We start from the raw sequence: 21607 nt of genomic DNA on the forward strand, positions 1-21607 counted from the left end.
ATGTCATAGTCACTGCAGCCAAGGCTGCCCCCAACATTCACATCCCAGCCAGTTCTTTGTTAGTACAAGGTCCAGCAGCACATCTTTCCTCACTGCTTCCCCACCACCTGTGTTAGAAAGTTGGCATCGGTGCTCTGCAGGAGCCTCGTGCACTGTGTGTGCTCAGCTCCCCCAGCAGAGATGGGGGTGGCTGGAGTCACCCTTAAGAACCAGGGTGTGTGACTGTGAGGCTCCTTCCAGCTGTCTGTGAAAGACTTCATTCACTTGCTCCTTCTCATCTGGGGTCCTGTAACAAACACCCACAGCAGCGTCACCCTGCCTGGTCTGCTCTTTAATCCTTACCCAGAAACTCTTGACTCACTCATCATCCTCCCTGACACAAGGGGCCATGTGTTCCAGGTGTTTTCTTAAACAAAAAGCAACTCCATCATCTCAACTGGTTTTTTAATGTATAATTGAAAACCCTTCTGTGTCTGTACAACACTTAGATGACCAGATACATCACACTTTCCATGTTGACTTCTGAGGCCTGAATTTTTACTTAACTTGCACTAAACAGTTTTTATTTTGACTCCCATAATGAAATATTTCAGAAGCATAGAAGCTAGACATAAAACATTGTTACATGAGGTATTTGGTTCTGCTGTAGTTGCTTTGTTCTCTCTTGCTTTGCTGTCATGAATGCATGGGCTTTCATTCCTCGCTTTTCTCCAGGGGGTTTTTCAGCTCTGAGTTGTTGTTCCTCTCTTCTGCCTAAGCCTTGCCTCAAAGTGGTGCTGTCCTTGCCAGACCTTGTCAGCTGATGCTGACTGGGAGAATCATTCTTGCTGGAGCCCCTCACTGTGCCAGCTCAGGTGTTTGTGGAGTTCTGAAGGTTTGGTTGTTAACTTAGGCTGATGGCTTCTTATCTACTGAGTTAGTTTTTGTTTGGACCAGCTCTTTGGTGTGGTTTGCAGCACACAGCCGTGGTATAAGGCCATGCTGGGCTTGCATGTGAGACCGGGTGATACAGAAATGAGAGCAAGCAAGGAGGAGAGCAGCACTGCTTCACCCAGGAGTTGTGATGGCTTGAGGTAGTTCCAAGGGCTTAAATGATGTTAAAACACTGCTCTTTTAGATCCTTTCAGTCATTATACACTTGTGCCCTGAACACTATTTTTTTTCAGAGCTTCTGAGATGATATGTGGAGGCTGAACCCGGATTTCCAAACTCAAATCCAGCACACATAGTGAATGTAAATTTGGTTGTGTTGTACAATAGATTCAACTTCTGTGTCTCCAGAACTACATAAGCATGCCTTGGTGTGAAATATTTCTAGAAGAATGTTCTCATGAGTATATGAATTTCCGTTATTCTTAGACATGTCCCCATGATGGCCATTTTCATTCAGTCTCAGCTGTTAAGGGAAGCTGGAAATTGCCACCTCCTAGTGGTGTTTGCTGGTCTGGATGAAATACAACAAGTGACTTTTATTTAGGTTTCCAGTTTTGGAGTATTGCTAAACAATAAAATTTTCTTGTCAGTTTTCAAAATACCCAGCATAAACTTGGTAACAGAAGTAGGAAAAACCTCACATACTTTTTGTACTGAAGCATGCATGGGTGGATGTGGGGAAACTTTATTAAGCAACTGCACATTTGCTCTGTCCCCTTTTTTGCATTAATAAAAGAAGCTGCCACTTCAGAGTCAGTCAACTGAAGATGCCATTTGTCCTTGAAATGTGCTCCAAGTTGTTGTTTGGCACCCTTTCCACAAGCAGGAAAACTTTGCAGTGGGGAGAAAAAATAGAGGAGAGAAAAGAACAACAATCCTATTGCCTTAGAATTGCTTTGCATCATCTGTGGCCAAAATGATAAATACTTGCTGTGGTTGTGACTTGTTTTCTTGTTGGACTGTCTGGAGTAAATCATTAATGGAATTTGTTTACAAAATATCCAGTCTTCTGTTAGCCCCTGTCATTTACTGTACAGGGCATGTGTGAAAACTTGTCTAGTGGACTGACGGAGCTAGTGAGACATTTGGCTGAGCAAGTCTCTATAACGTGAGGAAATATTTGGACCTGAATCCACCAAATTGGTTTTTTTTTAGATTCTAGAGACAGATTGCTATGGTCTGTATTACTTTAGAAGGCTGGGAGAAATTGTCATCTAAAATACAAGCAAATCTATATTTTCGTGAAAGCTTGATGTCCTTATTTAAGGAAATCTCTTCTTGTTACAGCGACAGTAGCAGTTCACAGCCTGCTGTGCTCCACTGAAATCTTCCCATCAGTAGCAATGGAAATGATGCCATGGATGCTTTTCTCCCCAGGTGCTGAGGAAGTCTTGCTGCTCGCCAGAAGAACCGACTTGAGGAGGATTTCCCTGGACATGCCAGATTTCACTGACATTATTCTGCAGATAGACAACATCAGACACGCCATTGCCATTGACTATGACCCTGTGGAAGGCTACATCTACTGGACTGATGATGATGTCCGGGCAATCCGTCGGGCCTATCTTGATGGCACTGGAGCCCAGACTCTGGTGACCACGGAGATCAACCATCCAGATGGGATTGCTGTGGACTGGGTGGCCAGGAACTTGTACTGGACTGATACTGGCACAGACCGCATCGAGGTGACCCGGCTCAACGGGACATCCAGGAAGATTCTCATCTCAGAAAACCTGGATGAACCTCGAGCCATAGTGCTCAATCCTGTTATGGGGTAAGTTGGGTGTTTAGTGAGAGCCCTGTGGTAGGTCTTGGGAACCAGCTCATGGTCTCCTGAAAGTGAAAACGTGCAAATTGCAGGATGATACCTGTGATGTTTGTCAGATATTCAGGAAATGGCTGATTTTCCCTTGATTCATCCCTCTAATAATGTGTACTTAAAAGGTGACTTCTAAATATAGTGTTCCTCAGTTACATTGGGTGTTTGGTTGAGTTATCTGTTCTCTGCATCTTCAGTGTTATCCTAACTGTGAAAGAATTGGGCCATTGCATATTTTCCGTAGTTTAATTTATTTACTGCTCAAACTTTATATTGTCTTCACTGATTACTGTTTAAGCTGGCTTGTTTGCTGCGTCTGGGGAAGCAAAAAGTAAATTCTTTCAAAAGCAGCACAGACCTTAACTCTTGTCTTGCCTGTTGCATGCATTAATTGTTCTCCTTTTTTTTTTCTTAAATTTTATTTTATTTTTATTTCTTTATTTACAGCTACATGTATTGGACAGACTGGGGTGAAAGTCCAAAGATAGAATGTGCTTATTTGGATGGCTCAGAAAGGCGAATTCTGGTGAATACTTCTCTTGGGTGGCCTAATGGCTTGGCACTGGATCTTGAGAAAAACAAGCTTTACTGGGGAGATGCAAAAACAGATAAAATTGAGGTGAGTAACAGAGCCATACTTGGGTGCATTTGTAGAAAACAAATGCAGTTCTCATATGCAGCTTTGTCTTGGGGTAGATTTACCCATTTTGGAGGAGTCTGTTGTTTCATTAATATTAAAATGATACTTAGCATAACAAGACATATTTGAGAACAAAGGAAGTACGTTCACGTGGTTCAGAAAATTTCTGCAAGAAATGGTATGTTTGTTATGCCTACTTTGCTCCAAGTGTAATTTAATTGCTTGAAATCTCAGATTTCACCTGAGGCTTTTGCAACAAATTGGGACACTCAGGTAAAATTTATTTAAAAGATGTTTTGGCTTGTCTGTGGTGCTTGGAACTGCTATTTAAAATTGCTGGATGCAAAAGACAGTGCAAGGTTCGTGTACAGGAGCCAGTGGATGTGGAGGCCCTGGAAAGCCATATTTCAGGATGTTAATGGTTATGTGATGTCCAGACTTGTGGACAAGAGGTAAATTTTAATGTACCTACTGCTTTGAAAACAATATAGGCAGTCTGTGCCTGAATTTGAGGAGGGAAATTTCTACCTTGGTCACGGCCGGTGAAATCAACTGAGTTTTAATGTTGTTTGGGGGTAGTAGCATGTGCAACATTTTTTGATAAATTAGATAAATAGACTTTGAGAATGACTGCTTTCTAAAGATTTTGCCATCAGGAAGAGAGGAAACCAGACTGTCTGCTAGCTCCAGAAATTTAACTTCAGTGTTTGGCAGTAGCTAATACTGAGTTTGATGACTACCAGAGAGATCCTGTCTGCCCTTACCTTTCAGCTTGCAGGACAGGGAAGATTCCAGATACCACCTTTTATAGCTGGGGCTGCCTTGTGTTTCGTGGGGTTAAGCAATCTGTTCAGTCTGTCTTACTTCACTGTCAGGCAGCAGATCCAGCAATCCTGTTTGGTTTGACATCAAAGTCTAGGAAAACCAGAGAAACCAATGTAAGGGCTTTTTATTCACTCTGTTTTTCTTTCATGCTACTCCCCTGGCCCTAATACGCACGAAACCTCACTGTATGGCATTTGAGGTGGGGCATTTCCAGTTTCACTTGCTGCTGCAGCCACTCAGCAAAAACTCATTTTCCCCTGCTTATGTTTTGTTGCCAAGAAAATGCCATTTTAGTAGCAGCCACTGTGTCTCAGTGATGGGTTTTGTATGTATGTATGTTGCATCCACAGCTTGTCAGAAACAAAAATCAGCTGACTTCAAGTAGAGGATACATATTTATATTTTATACTGTAGTTGACCCAGCTGGGTACTGGCATTTCTCTTTTTTCCCAATAGAGACCTAAAACTACCTTGAAACATGGTACTGGATAAATTTAATTTTTGTTTCCACCTAAAATCAGCATATATGGGACGGTAGATAGTAAGCTCTAACTATTTTGTAGCTCATTAGGTCACAAAAGAAAATAAAAGCTGATGATGTTGTGGGTGGTTTACTCTACACTTCAAGGAGAGAGATCTTGCTTCATCTTAAACAATGTTCAGATTTATGCTGAGTGCTCCTGAAGAAGGAAGTCTTCAACCAAGCGTTTTGCCCCTACCCAGTTCAGAAAGTTGCACTCTGCAGGTGCATTGTACTGCAGAAGGCAGAGAAGGTGCTGCCTTGTCCGTGCTGAAGATGGGATCCCAAATTGCTGTTAGATGTAATTGAGAATTGCTTTCATCACATGGCATGCCTTCAACTGCTTTCTATGTAGAACAAAACATTAGAGTGAATACAGCTTGTGCATATTTGTGTGTATCTCTGCTTGCTATTCTGCTCTAGCTTCTGGTATTCTAGATCTGCAGGGAGTCATCTTACTTTCACTGGGAAGGCCTGTTTGAGTTTAAAGTTCTTAAACAGTGAATGAACTTTGTACAGCTTGGAAATTTGATAGGCTGAAGGCATCTGTCCTGTTTTTCCTGGACCTCGTGTCTGAAATGCCCTGTGAATGTCCCTGGGTGGGCGGGTTGGTTTCAGGGCTGGTTTTGTTCAGTTCTGCTAACACACTGTGTCATTGCTTTTGGGTGCACTCTTCCTCAGTTAGAAGACAATCTCTGCAGAGCTGCTGAGGGTACACCAAGCATCCCCCTGTACCAGGAGACTGTGTTTTATTTATTTGTGCATGGAGGACTTCACAGGGTGAAACCAGCAGTTACCCCTTCCTGTCAAACCCCTTTGCTAACCTTCCCATCCGCAGCGCTCAGCTGCGACACAAAGGGCGCAGTCACTCCGCGAGCAGCTTGCATCCTGGAGAAACCACTTGGCAAGGCTTGTCAAAATTCTGTGTGACAGGAGCCTACGGGGCTTTCGCTGCAAATTTGGCACCCTGTGGTAACACTGTTCCCAGGTTTTAAGTTTATTTTTTAAAATTACTTTGACAAAGAGTATGGCAAATAGAAAATAGATAGCAAATTTTGAGTCATGTCTGTCAAAACCATGTGTTTGTCCACACAGCTTCAGCTACAAGTAAAGGGCATGGATTAATCCAGCTGAACTTTGGATTTTACTGACAGAGAAGAGTTACTTTCCAGGAACAAACAGCAGATTAATAAGGATTACAGGATTCCAGCAGAGAGAGAAGCAAAGGCCCACGTGTGTAGTTTCCTAATTCTTCTTTTAAAAAGTTTATGGCAAACCAGGTTTTCCCATGTATTATTTTTTCAATATTTGCCTGAAGTGCCTAAGGTTTAGTTGCATAATGAGCAATTATGAAATTTTCAGCTGCCTGTCATTATGTATGCATTTTATTGAGCTTGTGCAATATTCTTGGAATAAGCATTCAGCAGAATATCCCTTCTGGCAGCTTCTTCCCTTTCCCCTCTGTTGACAAACGTCCTTTGTTTGTTTGTTTGTTTTTGTTTTTTTATTGTTGGAGATCCATAATCCCATAAGTATCACATACACAATAACATATCACATACAGTAAGTCTGTGCAAGTCTGTAGGGTGCTTTAAGTGTAAGTCAGCACTAGATCATGATCATGGACCTCGCTGGAATTTCTTCCCCAGGTGCAGTTGTGCGGGCTGCCCTTGAGTTTTCAGGAAACAAGCTTTATAATTACTGATCTTTATTCTCTCTTGCTTAAGAATCCCCACTCTCTCATCTGTCTATTGGTTGTGTTCTGCTTGCAACACCAGACTCATCACCAGATTTGGGGTCAGGAGTAAGCACCTCAGTTCTGACTCCCAGGGATGTCTCAACTTCCTCTGCAATGAAGAATTTTCTGCTCATGCATGTTTGGAATGATCTTAACTAATTTGCTATCACAGAAATGATATTTCAGTTTGTCCAGCCTTGTAGACACCAGTCTGTAGTGTGGAACAGACTGCTGAGATGACACACAATGATCTGTAATGTGCAGCAGATCACACTGGTGAGTGATTTCAGATCTTAATGGCTTTTAGTGAATTGAAACTCTTCTGAGTCTGTTACATATTTCTAAACCCTGAACTGTGGTTCAGGATTTCCTGATGTGATACGACCTCTTTCTGGAGCACAGAAATAAAGCCAGACTCTATCTGCCAACAAACAATGCACATATCCTGCTCATGAGCACAGAGCCTTCCAGCTCCACTCTTCTAATGACAAGATCAGTTTGTCTGTGTTTTGCTTACTGCTTAATTAGGCATTTCAATATGTTATTTTATACCTTGCACCACATGAGTGCTGTTTACTTATAGAGGACTTGTGCCAAGTGTGGGAGCTGTTGAAGAAAGTCAGATCCAGTTTCACAGAATTAGATGTTTTAGCTCACACCTTTCTGCTCTAAGCTAAGTAGAAAGAAAGGCTTCACAGGGCAGTGACCAAAGGGAAGGAGATAAACTTATGAAGGTGAATTTCCTCCTGTCCCTTTTCAGTGTTACCTGCCAGGTGAACTTTCATCTGAGCCCTAAGCAAGTGAAAGGTATGACAGTGTTGAAGAAGAAAGTGTTAATTATAAGGAACACACCCAAGCTGTGGCTGGTTCCATCCTGTGTTCAGCAGTGCTCTTGGAGATACATAAAACTTCCCATTCTTCAGCAAAATTTTCTTGAGAAAAGCTTTTCTGGATGGGATAGGATGGGGAGGGATGGTGGAGTGCCTCTGCAGATGAATGATGGCCTAAACTCAATTAGTCTGTTCTTTATCACCTTTTGGCTGAAATGCAGCAGCCCAGTTGACAGGGGTGTGGGGACTTCAGTCCTCAAGGTGTGTGCCATGTCTCCTTAGCAGCATGAGGTGCCATGAGCACATTCTTAATTCTTTGTGCTGACATTTCCAAGATAACTAACTACAAATCAAATTCAAGATGCCAGTTCTTTCTTCACAGCCTAGGCCATACATATGGAAAAGGCAGCTACGTGTCTGAAGTGAAGACTGTTGTCTGGGCTACTGTTGAGCATAAATGGGTTTTCCATAATAAAGGCAAATCTTTTCTGTAGGAAAGGGAAATTTTACTTAGAGGCTGTGCTGAGATGCTGGATTAGCCTTCTCTCTTTCCCCCTTCCCCAATTTTCAGGAACTGAAACACACCAAGGAGTTCTGTTTCTCTGTTCCGAGTGCAAGGTTCATATTAGTTGACCTTGCCTTCAGCATCATAAATAACCAGAAATTCCCATCTGTAAAGAAGGAGAGCAAAACTAGCCTTGCAGCACAAGCCCATTGTGTAGAAGCAGTTGCAGCAGGGACTTGTCCCACCTAGATGATACAGGAGATAATGTGGCCTGTGTTAGTCATGTCACTAGTAGAAAACTCTCAAATAATGTTTTGATTGAATGAGATCCCTCCATAGGATGGTTTTGATCAGGCATTCTCTTAAACTTTTATATGCCCCCCTTGGTACTGTATCAAATAGCTTCACAGTGAAAAAAACATGCACTTTAAATACTCCTTTGAGTCCCTCCACCCTCAAATTTCTACCAGTATGAACTTACATTAATCTATAACAATTTGTGATTTATTAGAGCTGCTGCATTGCCATAAAACCCTCTAAAGCTTGTGCAATTATCCAGGAACTCTTTTGTTTTGTACTACTCTTTTAAAGGGACAACTTAAAAAAGAAGCAACTGACAGGCAGCTTCTAAATTTGGTCTTTGTGGAGTGCTCAGAAATTGCTTCTGCATGTGCAGCTTTTGCCATATTTATCGAGAGGAAATCCTGAGGATGTATTAAACTACAAAGGTGAAGAATTATTTGAGTTTTACATGTTTGGGGCTCTCCTTTCTCCCTGGAGAATTATTTTAGGCTATCTGATTTCAAATCACCCTTTTCCTCTTGCTAGGGAGAGAATTCTGCTTTACTTCCACTGCTGGGATCAGCTTCCTGTATTTGAAAGAGGGATTTTGTGTGTAGTGGTACAAAGGCTTCTGTACCTATGAAGAGTGGAAATGAGCCCCCTTAAAGAGAACCTGATGTATATTCTAGCACAGAACAAGTATGTGTTTTTCCAATTGCTCAGAAAAAGTTGGCTTCAATGGAAGCTGGAGTAACTTTGAGTTTGTCAGACTAGCAGGTAGGATAGCTGAGAGAGGTTTTAACTTGGTAACCTTCTTGAAGTTACTGGCTATATTGTTTGCCAATAGCTATGAGTGATTTCCTTTAAGTACTGTTACCTTTTATGATTTCATTTTCCTACTTTCTTCTGTGTTTTCCTAAGAAAAATGCTGAATTTCTATAGAGCTTACCTCTAACCTAGAGGGAAGGTGATTTTTGCTGCCCAGGAGTTGTGATCTCATGAATGATGTCTTATACCAGTGTTGGAAGAGACTTGTTTCTCTGGTGTTTTGAAGACAGTTGTGCCAGTTTGCAAAGTTTGTCACCATAGTTTGAGAAGTAACTTTTCACTAGGAAAAAAGTCCTTCCCTTGCTCTTGTTTGAACCCTTTCTTGGGTGACCTTAGGTATGAACTTCTTAAATGAAGAATACAGAGATATTTTTCCCACAAATACAAATTCCAGCCTTCAGCTTTGTTGGGTCATTTTTTAAGGCCATCCACATTAGTGATGGTATTTCACAACACCACAGAACATCATATTGGAATGTTCCAGGTGGATTGTCTTGAGCAACGCTGGGAGGGCAGGTGGTGGTACCACAGGTGCCTGTCAGCACAAATTTCTGCAGTTTTTGCTTGTGAAACTGATGGAATGTGGATGCTGTAAGGAGCAGAAACTTGGCGTGCTGGGCTGGCCCGGTGATGTTCCCATGCTGCTGAGGAGCTCCCACTGCAAATAAACGTGTGGAACTTGCTTTTCATGCCACATCTCATTAGTGAAATTTTGAAAGCTGTCAGTACCATTTCTAGACTCCTATCATCCAGGCCTAAGGAGAGAGAAATCTAACAGACACACATGACAGCCAGCAGCAGCCTGCCCTGGTTCTCCCAAGCTTGCCTGCAGTGGTGGGAACTTTTTCTGATAAATGTCGGTAGTGTGGATGAGACCAAAGCTTTTTGTGTCTATTTATCCTTTCTAAAAATTCTTCAGTGTGCTGATGGGATAGCAGTCACTCAAAGGAAGACTTCCTTTGCTTGGCTTGATTGACCAGAGTCATTCTGTGGGAAAGGATGCTAACTTATTCTAAACTGGAGGTGACCCTGGCCTTTTTGTGAGCAATAAAGACATAATAGAGGCCCAGTTAGGGTTCAGAGGAACCCCCACAGCCATCTGCACACTTCATTGGCAGAAGTGGCTTTCACTTGAACTTGCATTTGACAAGTGTTTTCTGTCTCTTTCTCATTCAGAAGGGTCCTTCAAAGCCAAGTAATTGAAATGCTTTCACCCCTCACTCCTTTTTCTCCTTCCCCCAGACTTGCTTAAATTGCAGGGCTACTGGCATTCAGTGTTAAATGAGGAAAAAATGCATCCACTTCCAAAGCTCCCACTTTCTTTCCCTTCCCATAGGGAAGTTTCTAAATAAAAACCCACCCTCTTTTTCACACTCTCCAGCACTAGCTTCAGAAAGGAAAAGTTGGGGGGAAAAAGTGTTTCTGTTGCAAGATGTGTCCCGTTTTTCTCCCTCCCTCTGTTTTTTTCTTTCCTGTGGGTTTCCCCCCCCCCCCCCCCCCCCCATCAGGCTGGACTTTTTGAAATGAAACACAAATCAGGTCTCTGGAATAAAAGGTTGTGAGTATGCCTTGTGGCATTTGGAATGAGGCTATTCACTGCCTGAATGACTATAAATAGAAAGCAAGGAGCTGCGTATTTCTCAGTTCAGACTCCCTGCAAAGAAGCGCCCTTCCCAGTTAAAGGGTGACTTTTTGAAAGAAGCCTTGTTCCTTGGGCTGAATTGAATTGCTCCAGGAATTCTTCTCCTTGCAGCTTGCATAAAAGGCGTTAATCTCTAATTTATTTCTCCTTTTAGAAGGCAGTGTACTCCATCATAAATGTATATTCTTAGCCATGTTGCCAGATATGCCTGTCATGTCTGTACAGAGTTGCATGTAAAAAAATTCTGAGTGCAGAACATTGTTCTGGGCAATTTTTGTGCCTGAAAGCCTTCTTTTTGGCTCTGGGCCAGCTGTCGGCTCCCTTTTTATCTGGTATTCATTCTTTAGTGGGAAGGCTAAATTAGCAGCACTCAGGTTTTTGTGGCTTTTTTTTTTTTTTTAAGGGATCGAGGAACAGAATGGGAATTGTGATTGATTTTTATAATAAAAGATTTGATTCTCCCCACACACTTGTGATGTTGCCGATGGTAGGAGCTGCAGTAGGTTACTGTTGCAGTTCTGCAGACAATTTGTTTGGCTGATTTGGCTGTGATAAAATGCTGATAAATCTCCCGTGTTGTGCAGTTATGTAAATGTAGTGCAATCATTTTTCTTCTGCCTCCCCTTTTCAGAAAGACTGTAGTATTGAAGAAAGACACATAGTAGATGGGAGGCAAATGTTTGACAGGTTTGTGAGTTGGCAGTGTTAAAGATCCTAGCACTCAATCTGTTGGATTGGCTTTTTCTCTTTTTTTCACCCCTTTTTTCTTCCCCCCCCCTTTTTTTTTTTCCTTTTACTCCTCTCCTTTTTTCTTCCACCCTTTCCCCTTTTTTTTCTCCTAACACAGTGGTGTTTTGTGTGGTGTTATTTTGAAAGCTGCTTCTTATTTTCTCCTCAGACCTTTTGTTTCACATTTTTTTCTACTTTCAAAAACTAGCAAGGGCAGCCTTTTCCACAGTCTTCTTTTCTCTGTTCATAGTTTTTAAAGAATGGGTCTATAGATTCTTTGCATTGCTCTTTCCATTACTTATGGAAACCTAGTTGTGTGAGTGGTTTTTCTCTTCCTTTGTTTAACAGGGGAATTAAAAGGTTGACAAATACCTTGTTTTTTTAAAGCCCAGCCTGTGCATGGTTTTCAGTGGTTTTTGCATTAGTGCTAATGTAAAAATGAGAGCAACAGCCGACAGGAAATAAGGGGAGCAGTATGTCAGAGCTGTTCACATTTCTAGTAGAAGAGAGGAAAAGCAGAAAAAGAAGTGTGCTCCTCAGTGAGACCAGGAAAGCAGTTTTGAAGCAGTTGCCAACCAGACTAAGGAGATAAGAGATTCTCCAATTTTTAATTTCTTTGTAGTTTTCTAAACTAAATTTCTTAGCTTAAAACTGATGGTCAATGTCAGTTGAGCTTTTTCATAGCTGAACAAATGAAAAACTTTGCAGAGAAATATAGTCAAGTTGGTAGTTTCCTTCTCTTGATTCCAACTGTTGGGACATCATGATCCTTATAATTTCATCATTGTTATTTTACCTTTATAAATTCCCTTGAGCAGAGCTCTTAGTTTAGAAAGACAAGTGACTGCTCAGGTTATACTTTGCCAGTTACTCATCTAAGTTGCCTTTGAGTTCTTCACTTGACTTAAAGTTACTTTCCAGGTTAAAAAATCATGCATTTTTTCTTAGATTAAATATTGCATTGGTTTATTTTTAATTAGGTTGCCCACTAGTTCATGGTTATATGAAATTTTGGATCGTGTGTTCTTAAATTTATTGGTAAGATTATTTTATGTGTTTAAGAGTAGAACATCATGATTTGTAAAATGGGTGGCAAGGACAGAGTGCATTTTTTCCCTAGTTATGGATCTCGTTTTATTCCTTGTTAAAATATCAAACTTTTTTGGCAGATTTAAGGGATGATGAAACTTTCCAGGAAGGACATCATTAGAACCTAGGTAGTTGCCTCTAATGTAAAACTGGCCTCCTTTTTGTCAAATATTTTAATATTTTAGTCTTATTTTGAAAACCCCAATGCTGTCACCTAGCAGGTGAAGCACTGGAGAGGCCCTTGTCACAGGAGCTGTGTCCTTGGAGAGAAGTCAGGTGAGATCTGTCTCTAGGAGAGTAGAACTGGCTTTTGTTCCTCCTCCCTGGGGTTCCTCCTTACCAGGCTGGTTCAGGCAGTGAGGTTGGGGCCCAGCTGCCCTGCTGTCACCTTCCATTCCTGTGGCCTGTCCATCTCTTAAAGGCCCCAGCAGTTTACACAGTTAACAGGCAAAGTCCCCACTCAAACCCCATGCCTCTTGAGAACATCTCAGAGTGGATCTTTGTTTTATCAGATAATCAGAACTGACAAACTCCGTGCCTCAATTTCACCAATGTTTGTGATGAAAGGTCTGGTTTGGTTTCAGGTCTTGCTTCCCTTAGCAGTTAGAAGGTGTCGTGGTTTGAAAGGAAATGAAGTTTTTTGTGATGGTGTGGGCAATCCAATCAGTGTTCAGATTTAATATTGGCACCTGGTTTGTCCACTGAGGGCAGGATACGCCTCTGAGAACACAGGGGTTAAAAGCTGTGATCTCCCAGGGGAACTTCCTCTTGGAGTCCCGCTGGAGAGTGAGTAGACCCCCCTGCCCAGCTCCTTTGGCTGGGCAGGGGGGGAGGGGAGCCATGTGGCCAGAGAGAGAGGTAGGACAGGCCTGGGCCCAAGGGTGGAGGAGAACATTGCAAGGGCTTCGGGCAGCCGTCCTCCATTCCCCCACCCCCCCCTGCGAGGGAGAGAGAGACAGAGCCGGTGCCTGTGGTGCCTGTGATAATGGCCCGGCGTGAAGGAGAAGGGGGGGGTGCCCAGCAGGGCAGACAGGCGTGGGAGTTGACGAAGTAAACCGGCAGAGAGAGAGAGCTCGGGACTTTTAACCCCTTTGAGGAAGATGAGAACCTTGCAAAAGCTGAGTCCTCCTGAAGTTGATGAGATTTAGAAGATGCTGAGATTGAGAAGATGTTGAGGAAAATTCTAGGTGGGAGGAGATGATGAAGTGGCTTTGGGCTGGACTTTTCTTGTGTAGCCACAGCAGAACCACGGGTGTTTCTGTGCCACAGAGACTGCGTTCTAGGGGGAGGCGATGGCTCAGAGCCAAGAGAGTGCAGTGATGTGGAGGAGTGAACAGAGACGACGGGTGAGGAGGGTGTGGTGGTGCCCTCCGTCTCGAAGAAGAGAAGAAGACGATCTCTGTTCAAGAGACCCCTCGGCCCCAGGGGGTGAAATTTGGGGGGGACAGGTGTCCCAAAAAGAGAAGGACTGTGCTCCCTTTGGAACTGGTCAAAGTATCCTTAAAATGAAAAACCCCAGAAGCAGCTCTGATCCATGTGCAGTGGTGAGAGCACTGGACATGGAAGGCGTGTGGCGCAAGAGGGACTTCTCTCTCCTCAAGAGACTGAGAATCGATTGTCTGAAGGGTGGCAATGAAATTGGAAATTTGGTGGGGGGAGGAGGAAGAATTTTGGAAGGTTTTCATCTTATGTTCTATTGTGTTTTGTGTGTCTTCCTTTGTAGTTGTAGGTTAATAAATGCTTTTTTTTTTTCTTTTTAACCTTAAGTTGGAGCCTGCTTTGCTCTGTCTCTGATCATATCTCACAGTAGGTGCCAGGGAAGTAGGTGTTCTCATGGGGGCACTGGTATTGTGCCAGGCTTAAACCATGACAGAAGGGTTTAACCAACTGTGCTCAAACCATGTGGATGGTCAGTCCTCTAATTGACCTTCTGGTCCTCTCTGCTCTCAGCTGTGAGTGTTTCTTAACCCAGAAACCATGGCTGTTTATCTCAACCAAATTCTCTGCTACCTGTGAACAAGAAAAGTGATGTAATTGCCTTTTCCAGTGAGGTAAGATATGAATAAAGATGTTTCTTTTATTTTAACACTGTTTTTACTGAATCCCTTTGTGTTCCTTTGGTTTTGTCTTTGCTGTCCTTTTCTTCAGTCTGAAGATCTGTGAGGTAGCAGTATTGTTAGCTCCCATGGCTCCAGCTGTGTTCCTGTAGGAGTCAGGAGGGTTCTGTGCCTCGTGTGTGACCAAGAAGACCTGTTCACCTTGGCCACATCTGGAGGCAAGGCACTGTTGTCCGAGGTGATACAGAAAATCCTTTCTTAGGGGGTACTCGATGGGCCTTGTATGTGTGTGCAGACTCAGAAGGATCTGGGCTTAGGAAGGAGTATTCCCTGTCATTTGCTGTCCTCCCTGGTGGGTGGTCCTGTCCCTGTCAGCACAGTATAGAAGTGGCAGCTGTGCATCTCTGTGGCAGTGTAGGTGTCATCCACGTTGCCCGTGGCACGTGGGTGGGTGACATTCAGTGCCACTAGAGGGACCTCAGTGTGCAGCAGTGTATGAATTTACCTGGACCCCATGTTCTTAAATGGTGTTGAGAGGGACATTTGTGAACCACTGGATGAATTGGTGATTTGGCAGGTGTCAGGTTTTTTGGTTGGAAGGGAAAGCAGTTGTGTTTCTCTTTTGAAAAGCAGTTCTGTGCTTTCCACTGGTAACTGGTCTTGTCATAAGGCAGCATAGGATAATCTACACATACCTTGCTCAAATTACATATACCTTGTTCTGACTGTATAACCCTTTCTGAACACCCGAGTTTCTGGTGCAGGTTCATCCTCACTGGGAATAATAGAACTACCCAAGTCTGTTGTCAGACCAGATTATTAATGGATGCCATATTATTAAATCAAATCGGTAAAAATGGTTTAAAGAGAAGCTGCAACCAGCAGCTGAATGTAGAGCCAGTACTCCCTGCATGTAGCAACATGAAGTAGGACCTGGACTGAAAGCATAAAAATGTGTCTTTGATAAAATGCAAATGAAATATTTGTCATGAGCATTAAAAAGAGAATTGTTTGGGTTTGTTTGCACAGCTCTCACAAAAATAACGTCAACTTAAGCAAATCTTCAACAGCAGCTTGTCACTGTCTGGACAGCTTGTGTAGAAACCACTGCAGCTGGGAAATCTTGTGCCTGTGAATTTATGCTTGGATTGGAAGTTACTCTTGAAGGCTGTGCTGTTCTTTGGAAATTTCTGCTAGTCCAAACTAGAAGAAAAGTACAAGAAATGACATGGCCCTGCTGGATTCCTACTTAAAAATAGAAAGACCAGCCTAAGGTGTGACATTACCTTAGTGATTAATGCCAAATGCCCTGGGGAATCTTGGAGGTGGCAGAGGTCAGAACCAGAACTTTCTGAGGATTCTCCCACAGGAGTAATTGCAAGACTCCTGGGTTTGGGGTTTGGTTTTGTTGTTTTTTTCTTGCAGGCTGGTTGTGTTTAGCAGAGGTTTAATAAGGTCCAGCCTTGGATTTGTTCCCCTAGGGAGAGACTTTTTTTGCAGCAACTTTCGAGAGCATCTTGTGAGGCAGTGAAACATAAGTGCTTCCTATTTAGAGAAGGATTAAAGTTTGTACCACCCAGTTCTACAAAGCTGTAGAGCTCTTGTGAAGTTCAAGCTCTTGTGAAGTAGTGATGTTCCCTGCTTAACTTCACGGATTATTGAATTGAGACATGAAGTGAACTGCTGGGAGATGGTCAGATTTGGGTCTTGGGCCGGGTCTAGGAGCTGGGCAGGTTAGGAGTGTGGAAGAAGTTGTGTCCCTCAGCCTGTGCAAGGGCCAGGAAGGTCATTTGCTCAGAGCACTTGTGTTACCCTGAGAGCACCATTGCTCCTCTTTCCTTCAGCGTGAGATGTTCCTCTGCTGGTGGGTGTTTCTGGCAGGGCTGCACTGGGGAAATCTTTCAGCATAAAGTAGATCCCCAGGGGACAAAAGTAGGTGGTACTTGTACTGACTTGCTGCAAGACCTTTGGCTGAGTGTTTCAGCATCTTGTGCCCCTGTGCTGGAAGAAGGTGAGTGTTTTCCAGCTTGTTAAACCTTACTTATTTAAGGTTTATGAAATGCTACATAAATGCAAACTTACTGTTGCCAGCAGATGAGATTTAAGGCGTCTTTGTAGAGTGCCACAGCCTCTCCTTTGGCCTCTGCTCTTCTGTATGATTTGACTTATGCTTTTAATCTTCTGATCTTGTCAATCCACCTTACAGGATCCAGCAGCAGACCAAATGTCAAAATTGTTCTCAGTAGAAGCATTTGCCTTTTGCTTCTGGCATGGCCCTATGGGCAAGAAAAGCAACTTGTGTTCTCCTTTTTGTAGTCATGCCATTATGGAATGTGGCTCTGTGGGCTTTGTATGGTGCTTATGCATGGGCAAGGTTTTGTTTTGGTGTGACCATAACACCCTTGGGACAGTTCTGCCTTGTCTGTCACCTGTTTGTTCTCCCTGTGGAGACAGTCCACAGGGAGGAGGAATCCCATGTGTTCCACAGAACCAGTGCTCCTGATGTCACCCTGTGTGGCCAAGAACTTCTCATCCATGGTTTTTGTTCTCTTCTACTTCTGAGATCTACAAGACAGCTGTCCTTTTTTTTTCCTTCCCTTCATTTTCATGGTTTTCAGTTACCTGTTGATTGTGCTACAATGTATAAAAATCAGTACTGGCTGTTACCATTTTTAAGAACACATTAATGTCATGGCAGTCTGTGCCTTCTTCATCTATTTCCTGGCTTTTGAAAGTTTGGATTTGTGATTGTAATAAAGCACCCAGCAGCACAGGACAGCTTTGTCAGTGCAAAGTTTGAGTTGGTTTTGTTGGTGGATATCCCATCTTGACAAAGAAGTTGAAAACACATAACAAATTATTCTGAAAAGATTAAAGATTGACAGTCAGGCTTGGGAGGAGTAAGATAGCTGAGGTCAAAGATAATTTGCTGCTGTAGATTGATAATAAAACACAAATCATTTAGTGATGGAGCAGCAGACAGACTTCTTAAACATGTCTTATCTCCAAAGTGGAATGGGATACTCATACTATGAGTTAATTTCTTTTTCTCCAGATTAAACTTGGTACAAATGCACATTTTTCTGTGCCAAAACAAGCATTTATACAAGAGGATGAGGAGGCCCTTTGCATCTGTATGCTGTTAGCATCTGACAGGTTTGTGTCAGCACATGAGACTCCAACAGTTTATTCCAATAACATCCAGGTCCTTGCTTGTCTTTGAGTTCTTGAGCCACAAATCCATTGGTGAATCAACTTGAGGACCACTGTCTTTTTCAGCCTTGGTGATTTAAAGTAAATTGACTCGAGCTTTTCCATTAGAGACCCCAGCAAAGAGTGAAATGAAATTCATTTCAGTAAGTTCTCAGATGTCTTCTGCTTTGGAGAGCTGAGCACTAGACAAGCCAAAAGCATCTCGCTTGTCAACTTCTCACCCTGGTGTCTTTCCAAATAAATGGGTTCAAGTTTCCACCCTAGCTTTTTGCAATTACTTTTGTGCCCATGTTGCAGCTTCTTTTGACATCTCCTTAGAGAACCAGTGGAGTAGGCAGTGCCAGCTGTTCACAGTCAGGATATAAAAAAGAGTTTCATGTGTTGAGTATAGAGTTGGAGCTCTGACATAAGCATTAAGATACAAGCAGTGGAGGTTCACAGGAAGTCTCCTATCTATGATCAAACCAGCTTTCAGCTTCCTTTTTGAGAGGAATTTCCTCTAAGTATCTAATAGTTTGCTACATAACAGCTGCATAGTCCAAGCATTTCCAAAACTTGAAATATTTTTTGTGTGGAAATGGCCAACTCTTTTATGAAGAGAATTGGGATTGGATGTACTGAACACAGTACATCCAATTCACCACAGGCAGTCTTTGAGCAAATTACTTGATTTTTTTTTTTTTTTAAACTCACAATTGACATGAAATTGGCAAATATAAACACTGTGATCCAAGTCAGGAAACTGTGTTATCCTTAATATAAACAAACAAACCAACCTTCCCTATATCCAGAGAAACTTCTCAGACGATAAGCCATCAAGTCTAAATACAGCCTCAGATTTAAACAGGAAACTGATATTTTTGTAGTCACAGTGGCTGCCTCCTCCCATGTCCTCGTGCTCAAACCCCCAAACATTTCCAATAGATGTGTGGGATGCTTGTTAAAAATGCTGTTCTTTTAAGCCAACTTGGTATCTGGGGGTAAAAATTGCATTATTTTGGTCTGTTTTGGTGCTCTCTCTTGCTTTCAGCCACGTTTAATAAATCCAGGGGAAGAGGTTCTCCATGAGTCTGGACCTCTGCTGACACACAGGGTTCTCTGTGCATCCCTGTGACCTGGCTTGTCATCCTTGCTGCCAGTGAGCTGGGAGCTCAGGCTCAGACATGGCCTTGAGCCATTTTCTGTAGCAGGTAAAATGTGTTTAATGTGTTCAGCTGGGGCAGTGCCAGGCACACAGGACTGGGGGGTGTCTGTCTGTCCTTACCCTCTGCTCCAGAGAGGCTCTGTGCCACTTCACCATGGTCACTTGGGTGGTGGGAGAAGGATGCAGATGAGCCCAGTCAGCCAGCAGTGCGCTGAGGTTTTGTTCAGGTGGTGTTTGCAATCCCTAAATAAAGGAGCAATGGCAGGAGCTTTTTTGTGAGTGATTAGAATGTGCTGCTCACTGGGTGGAGGAGAAGGCTTTCTCACACAGCCATGAGTGCAGAGCACAGTTCTGGCACCCAGGGGCATCCAGGCTCTCCAGGCATTGTCTGTGAGCCCTCTTCCTCCCGTAGTTCTGCAGTGTATCTGACTGTGGGTGCTGAGAGGTCAGTAAAAGTGCCTTTGCTACCAGATCTGGAGTGTTGTCACACCACTGCTCTCTCTCCCCATAGCTTCTTTCCACCAGAATATTTTAAGTAACTAAACTGGTAAAAACTTAGTATTGAATTAATATGAAGAGACAAAGCTATACCCCACGCAGATCTGCTCTGAAAAGGAAGTTCTAGAGAGTCCACAGAGTCTTCTGAAAAGGTCTTCTCCCCTTGTAAATGGAGTAACTTTAAAAGATCCTCATGTTAAAAGTAAATGGTTCAATGACACTAAGAGGAATCTGCAGCTGGGAAGCAAAACTCAGTTTAGCAAGACAGGTTTATTTTCCAGGCTTTTGTACAGCAAGACCTGGTGCACAGTTATGCTTAAATTTACATGGCAGTGAGCTGTGTCAGAAACTTCATTTAGAGGTGAGTTTGTTTTTATTTTCCAGAACAGTTGTCTCTATCTGGGGTACGAAGTACTTGACCCTGGTGACTAGCACTGAGCTATCATTTTTCTGTATTGTGGAAATGCAGTTTCATTTTTGCCTCTGGCATAAATGCCTAATTTCAAGCTTAAATAATTGCAATAATTTGTACATTAACTTTGAGCTTCTGAAGGGAGAAAATACTAGTGCTGCAGTTTAGTGGTCTCAGCATTTGGAATAAGGATTAACAGGAGCCATACACTCTCTGTTTTGTATTCCTTTTAAAAACATGTTCAGCTGACCCTTCCCTTCAACTTCATCCCTTCTACCCTCTTACCCACCATCTGCCAAGGATGTAAGACTTACATCCTTATTTTTGGTAGTTCCTGTATGGTTTTTTAAAAATGTGTGCATGGCAGTGTCAGTCTGGAGGCAGCAGTGCCTCCTGTGACTTCACTGCAGCTGCATTAACCATCCATGTGAGCTAGAGCAGGCTGTGGTGCTGTCCTGACCGTTTTCTTGCATGCAACGTGGGGATAACTGGTAGCTTTCTGTGCAAAGTGTTTGGATCTGTGGATGGAAAGAACTGAGAGAGAGGCTAAGCACTGTAGTTTGTGAGTGGAAAATTGACCTCTAGTTAGCCTCCCCCTTCTTCTAAGTATACACTGTGTTTTGTTTGATAGTGGAAATCTAATCCTTTGGGAAGCACAAATTCCTATAACAGCTCTGATATGTATAAATAAACCCATATTCCTCATTACAAACAACATCAAAGCAATCACAGTATGGATTAAAATACACAACCCACCCTCCTCCATACTAATATGCAGCAATGCAGAGTTCAAATGAAGCCATTAGCAGTATCTCCAAGTATTTGGCAAAAGCAACCACACTTGTGTAGCTACAGGCAATGAAAGTCCCTACTACAAAAAGGGAGGGACAGGGGGAGTAGCCTGCATTGATCTAATTAGTCAATGAAGCACAAGGAATGCAAAATCTCATTATGTATCACCAGGAAAATTTGGCTTGAGAAGTAAAGAATATGAAACTGATTTGTCCATGGGTGGGTTATTCGTGTCTTTGAATCTTCCAACAGGAAACAGGATTTCTGAGAACATCTTAGAAACACGCACATGCACACACATGCACACACAGAGGAATATATATATATATTTTTTATATCTGTGTGGATACATAGGCACATGCATACATAGAGCGAGAGCCTGAAACTCCTCAGCCCTTACCTGAGGAGTGTTTTCATGAGACAGTTCCTGATAGGGAGAAATTGAAGATTTTGAATTTTTATTTTTCTTTAAAAATTTGGATTGCTGGTGCCAGTCACAGCCTGAAAGCACAGTGTGTGGGTGTTCCAGTGTTACTAAACCCAGACCTGGGGTTTGTCCCGTTGCCCCAGGCAGTTTGGCTCATGCATGTACCACCTCTTCCTAAAGATCTGCTTAAAAATGGGGACTTAAAATGACTTTTTGTAGCTTGCTTTTTGCCCTTATTTTTGAAGCCTTTCAGGGATTCGTGTTACGATTTTTGGAATTTCTCTGAAACCCAGAGTAACTTTAAACATTTATATTTCAATTTAGGCCAAGTTTCTGTCCCAGTCAGTGTCTCCCAAGAGCTTAAGATACAAGTAAAATGCCAAATAAAAATTACAACACATCCCCCCATCATCAAAATTTTTAAAAACAGCAAAAACAACCCCAAAAAACCCACAAACTTAGCACAATACACAAACAGCCACCCACAAAGCCCCAAAGCTAAATAGCTAAATAGACAATACAAAAGGGGAGAGGAAGAGACACAAGCACTGAAATGAAGAGACTAGTTCAGTCTTGCAGGTGGCCAGTAGCAGGAACAAAGGAAGAAGTCATCTTCCTTCTTCCTCACAGAGTAAAACAGAAGGTTTGTGAGTCTCCAGAAGTTTGTAGGATCAGGAGGGATGG

General features: G+C 42.6%; 1 protein-coding gene across 1 annotated transcript in view; it reads left to right on the forward strand.

Annotated features, from left to right (window-relative positions):
* Window positions 1-21607, forward strand: part of LRP5 (LDL receptor related protein 5) — a 134495-nt gene that overhangs the window by 63639 nt on the left and 49249 nt on the right. Inside the window, exons 6-7 of the mRNA XM_009102172.4 lie at window positions 2311-2707; window positions 3200-3371. Of these exons, the coding sequence (XP_009100420.1) occupies window positions 2311-2707; window positions 3200-3371 (569 nt within the window). The remainder of the gene's footprint in view (window positions 1-2310; window positions 2708-3199; window positions 3372-21607) is intronic.

The sequence above is a fragment of the Serinus canaria genome, chromosome 5, assembly GCF_022539315.1.
Source record: "Serinus canaria isolate serCan28SL12 chromosome 5, serCan2020, whole genome shotgun sequence".
NCBI lineage: Eukaryota > Metazoa > Chordata > Aves > Passeriformes > Fringillidae > Serinus > Serinus canaria.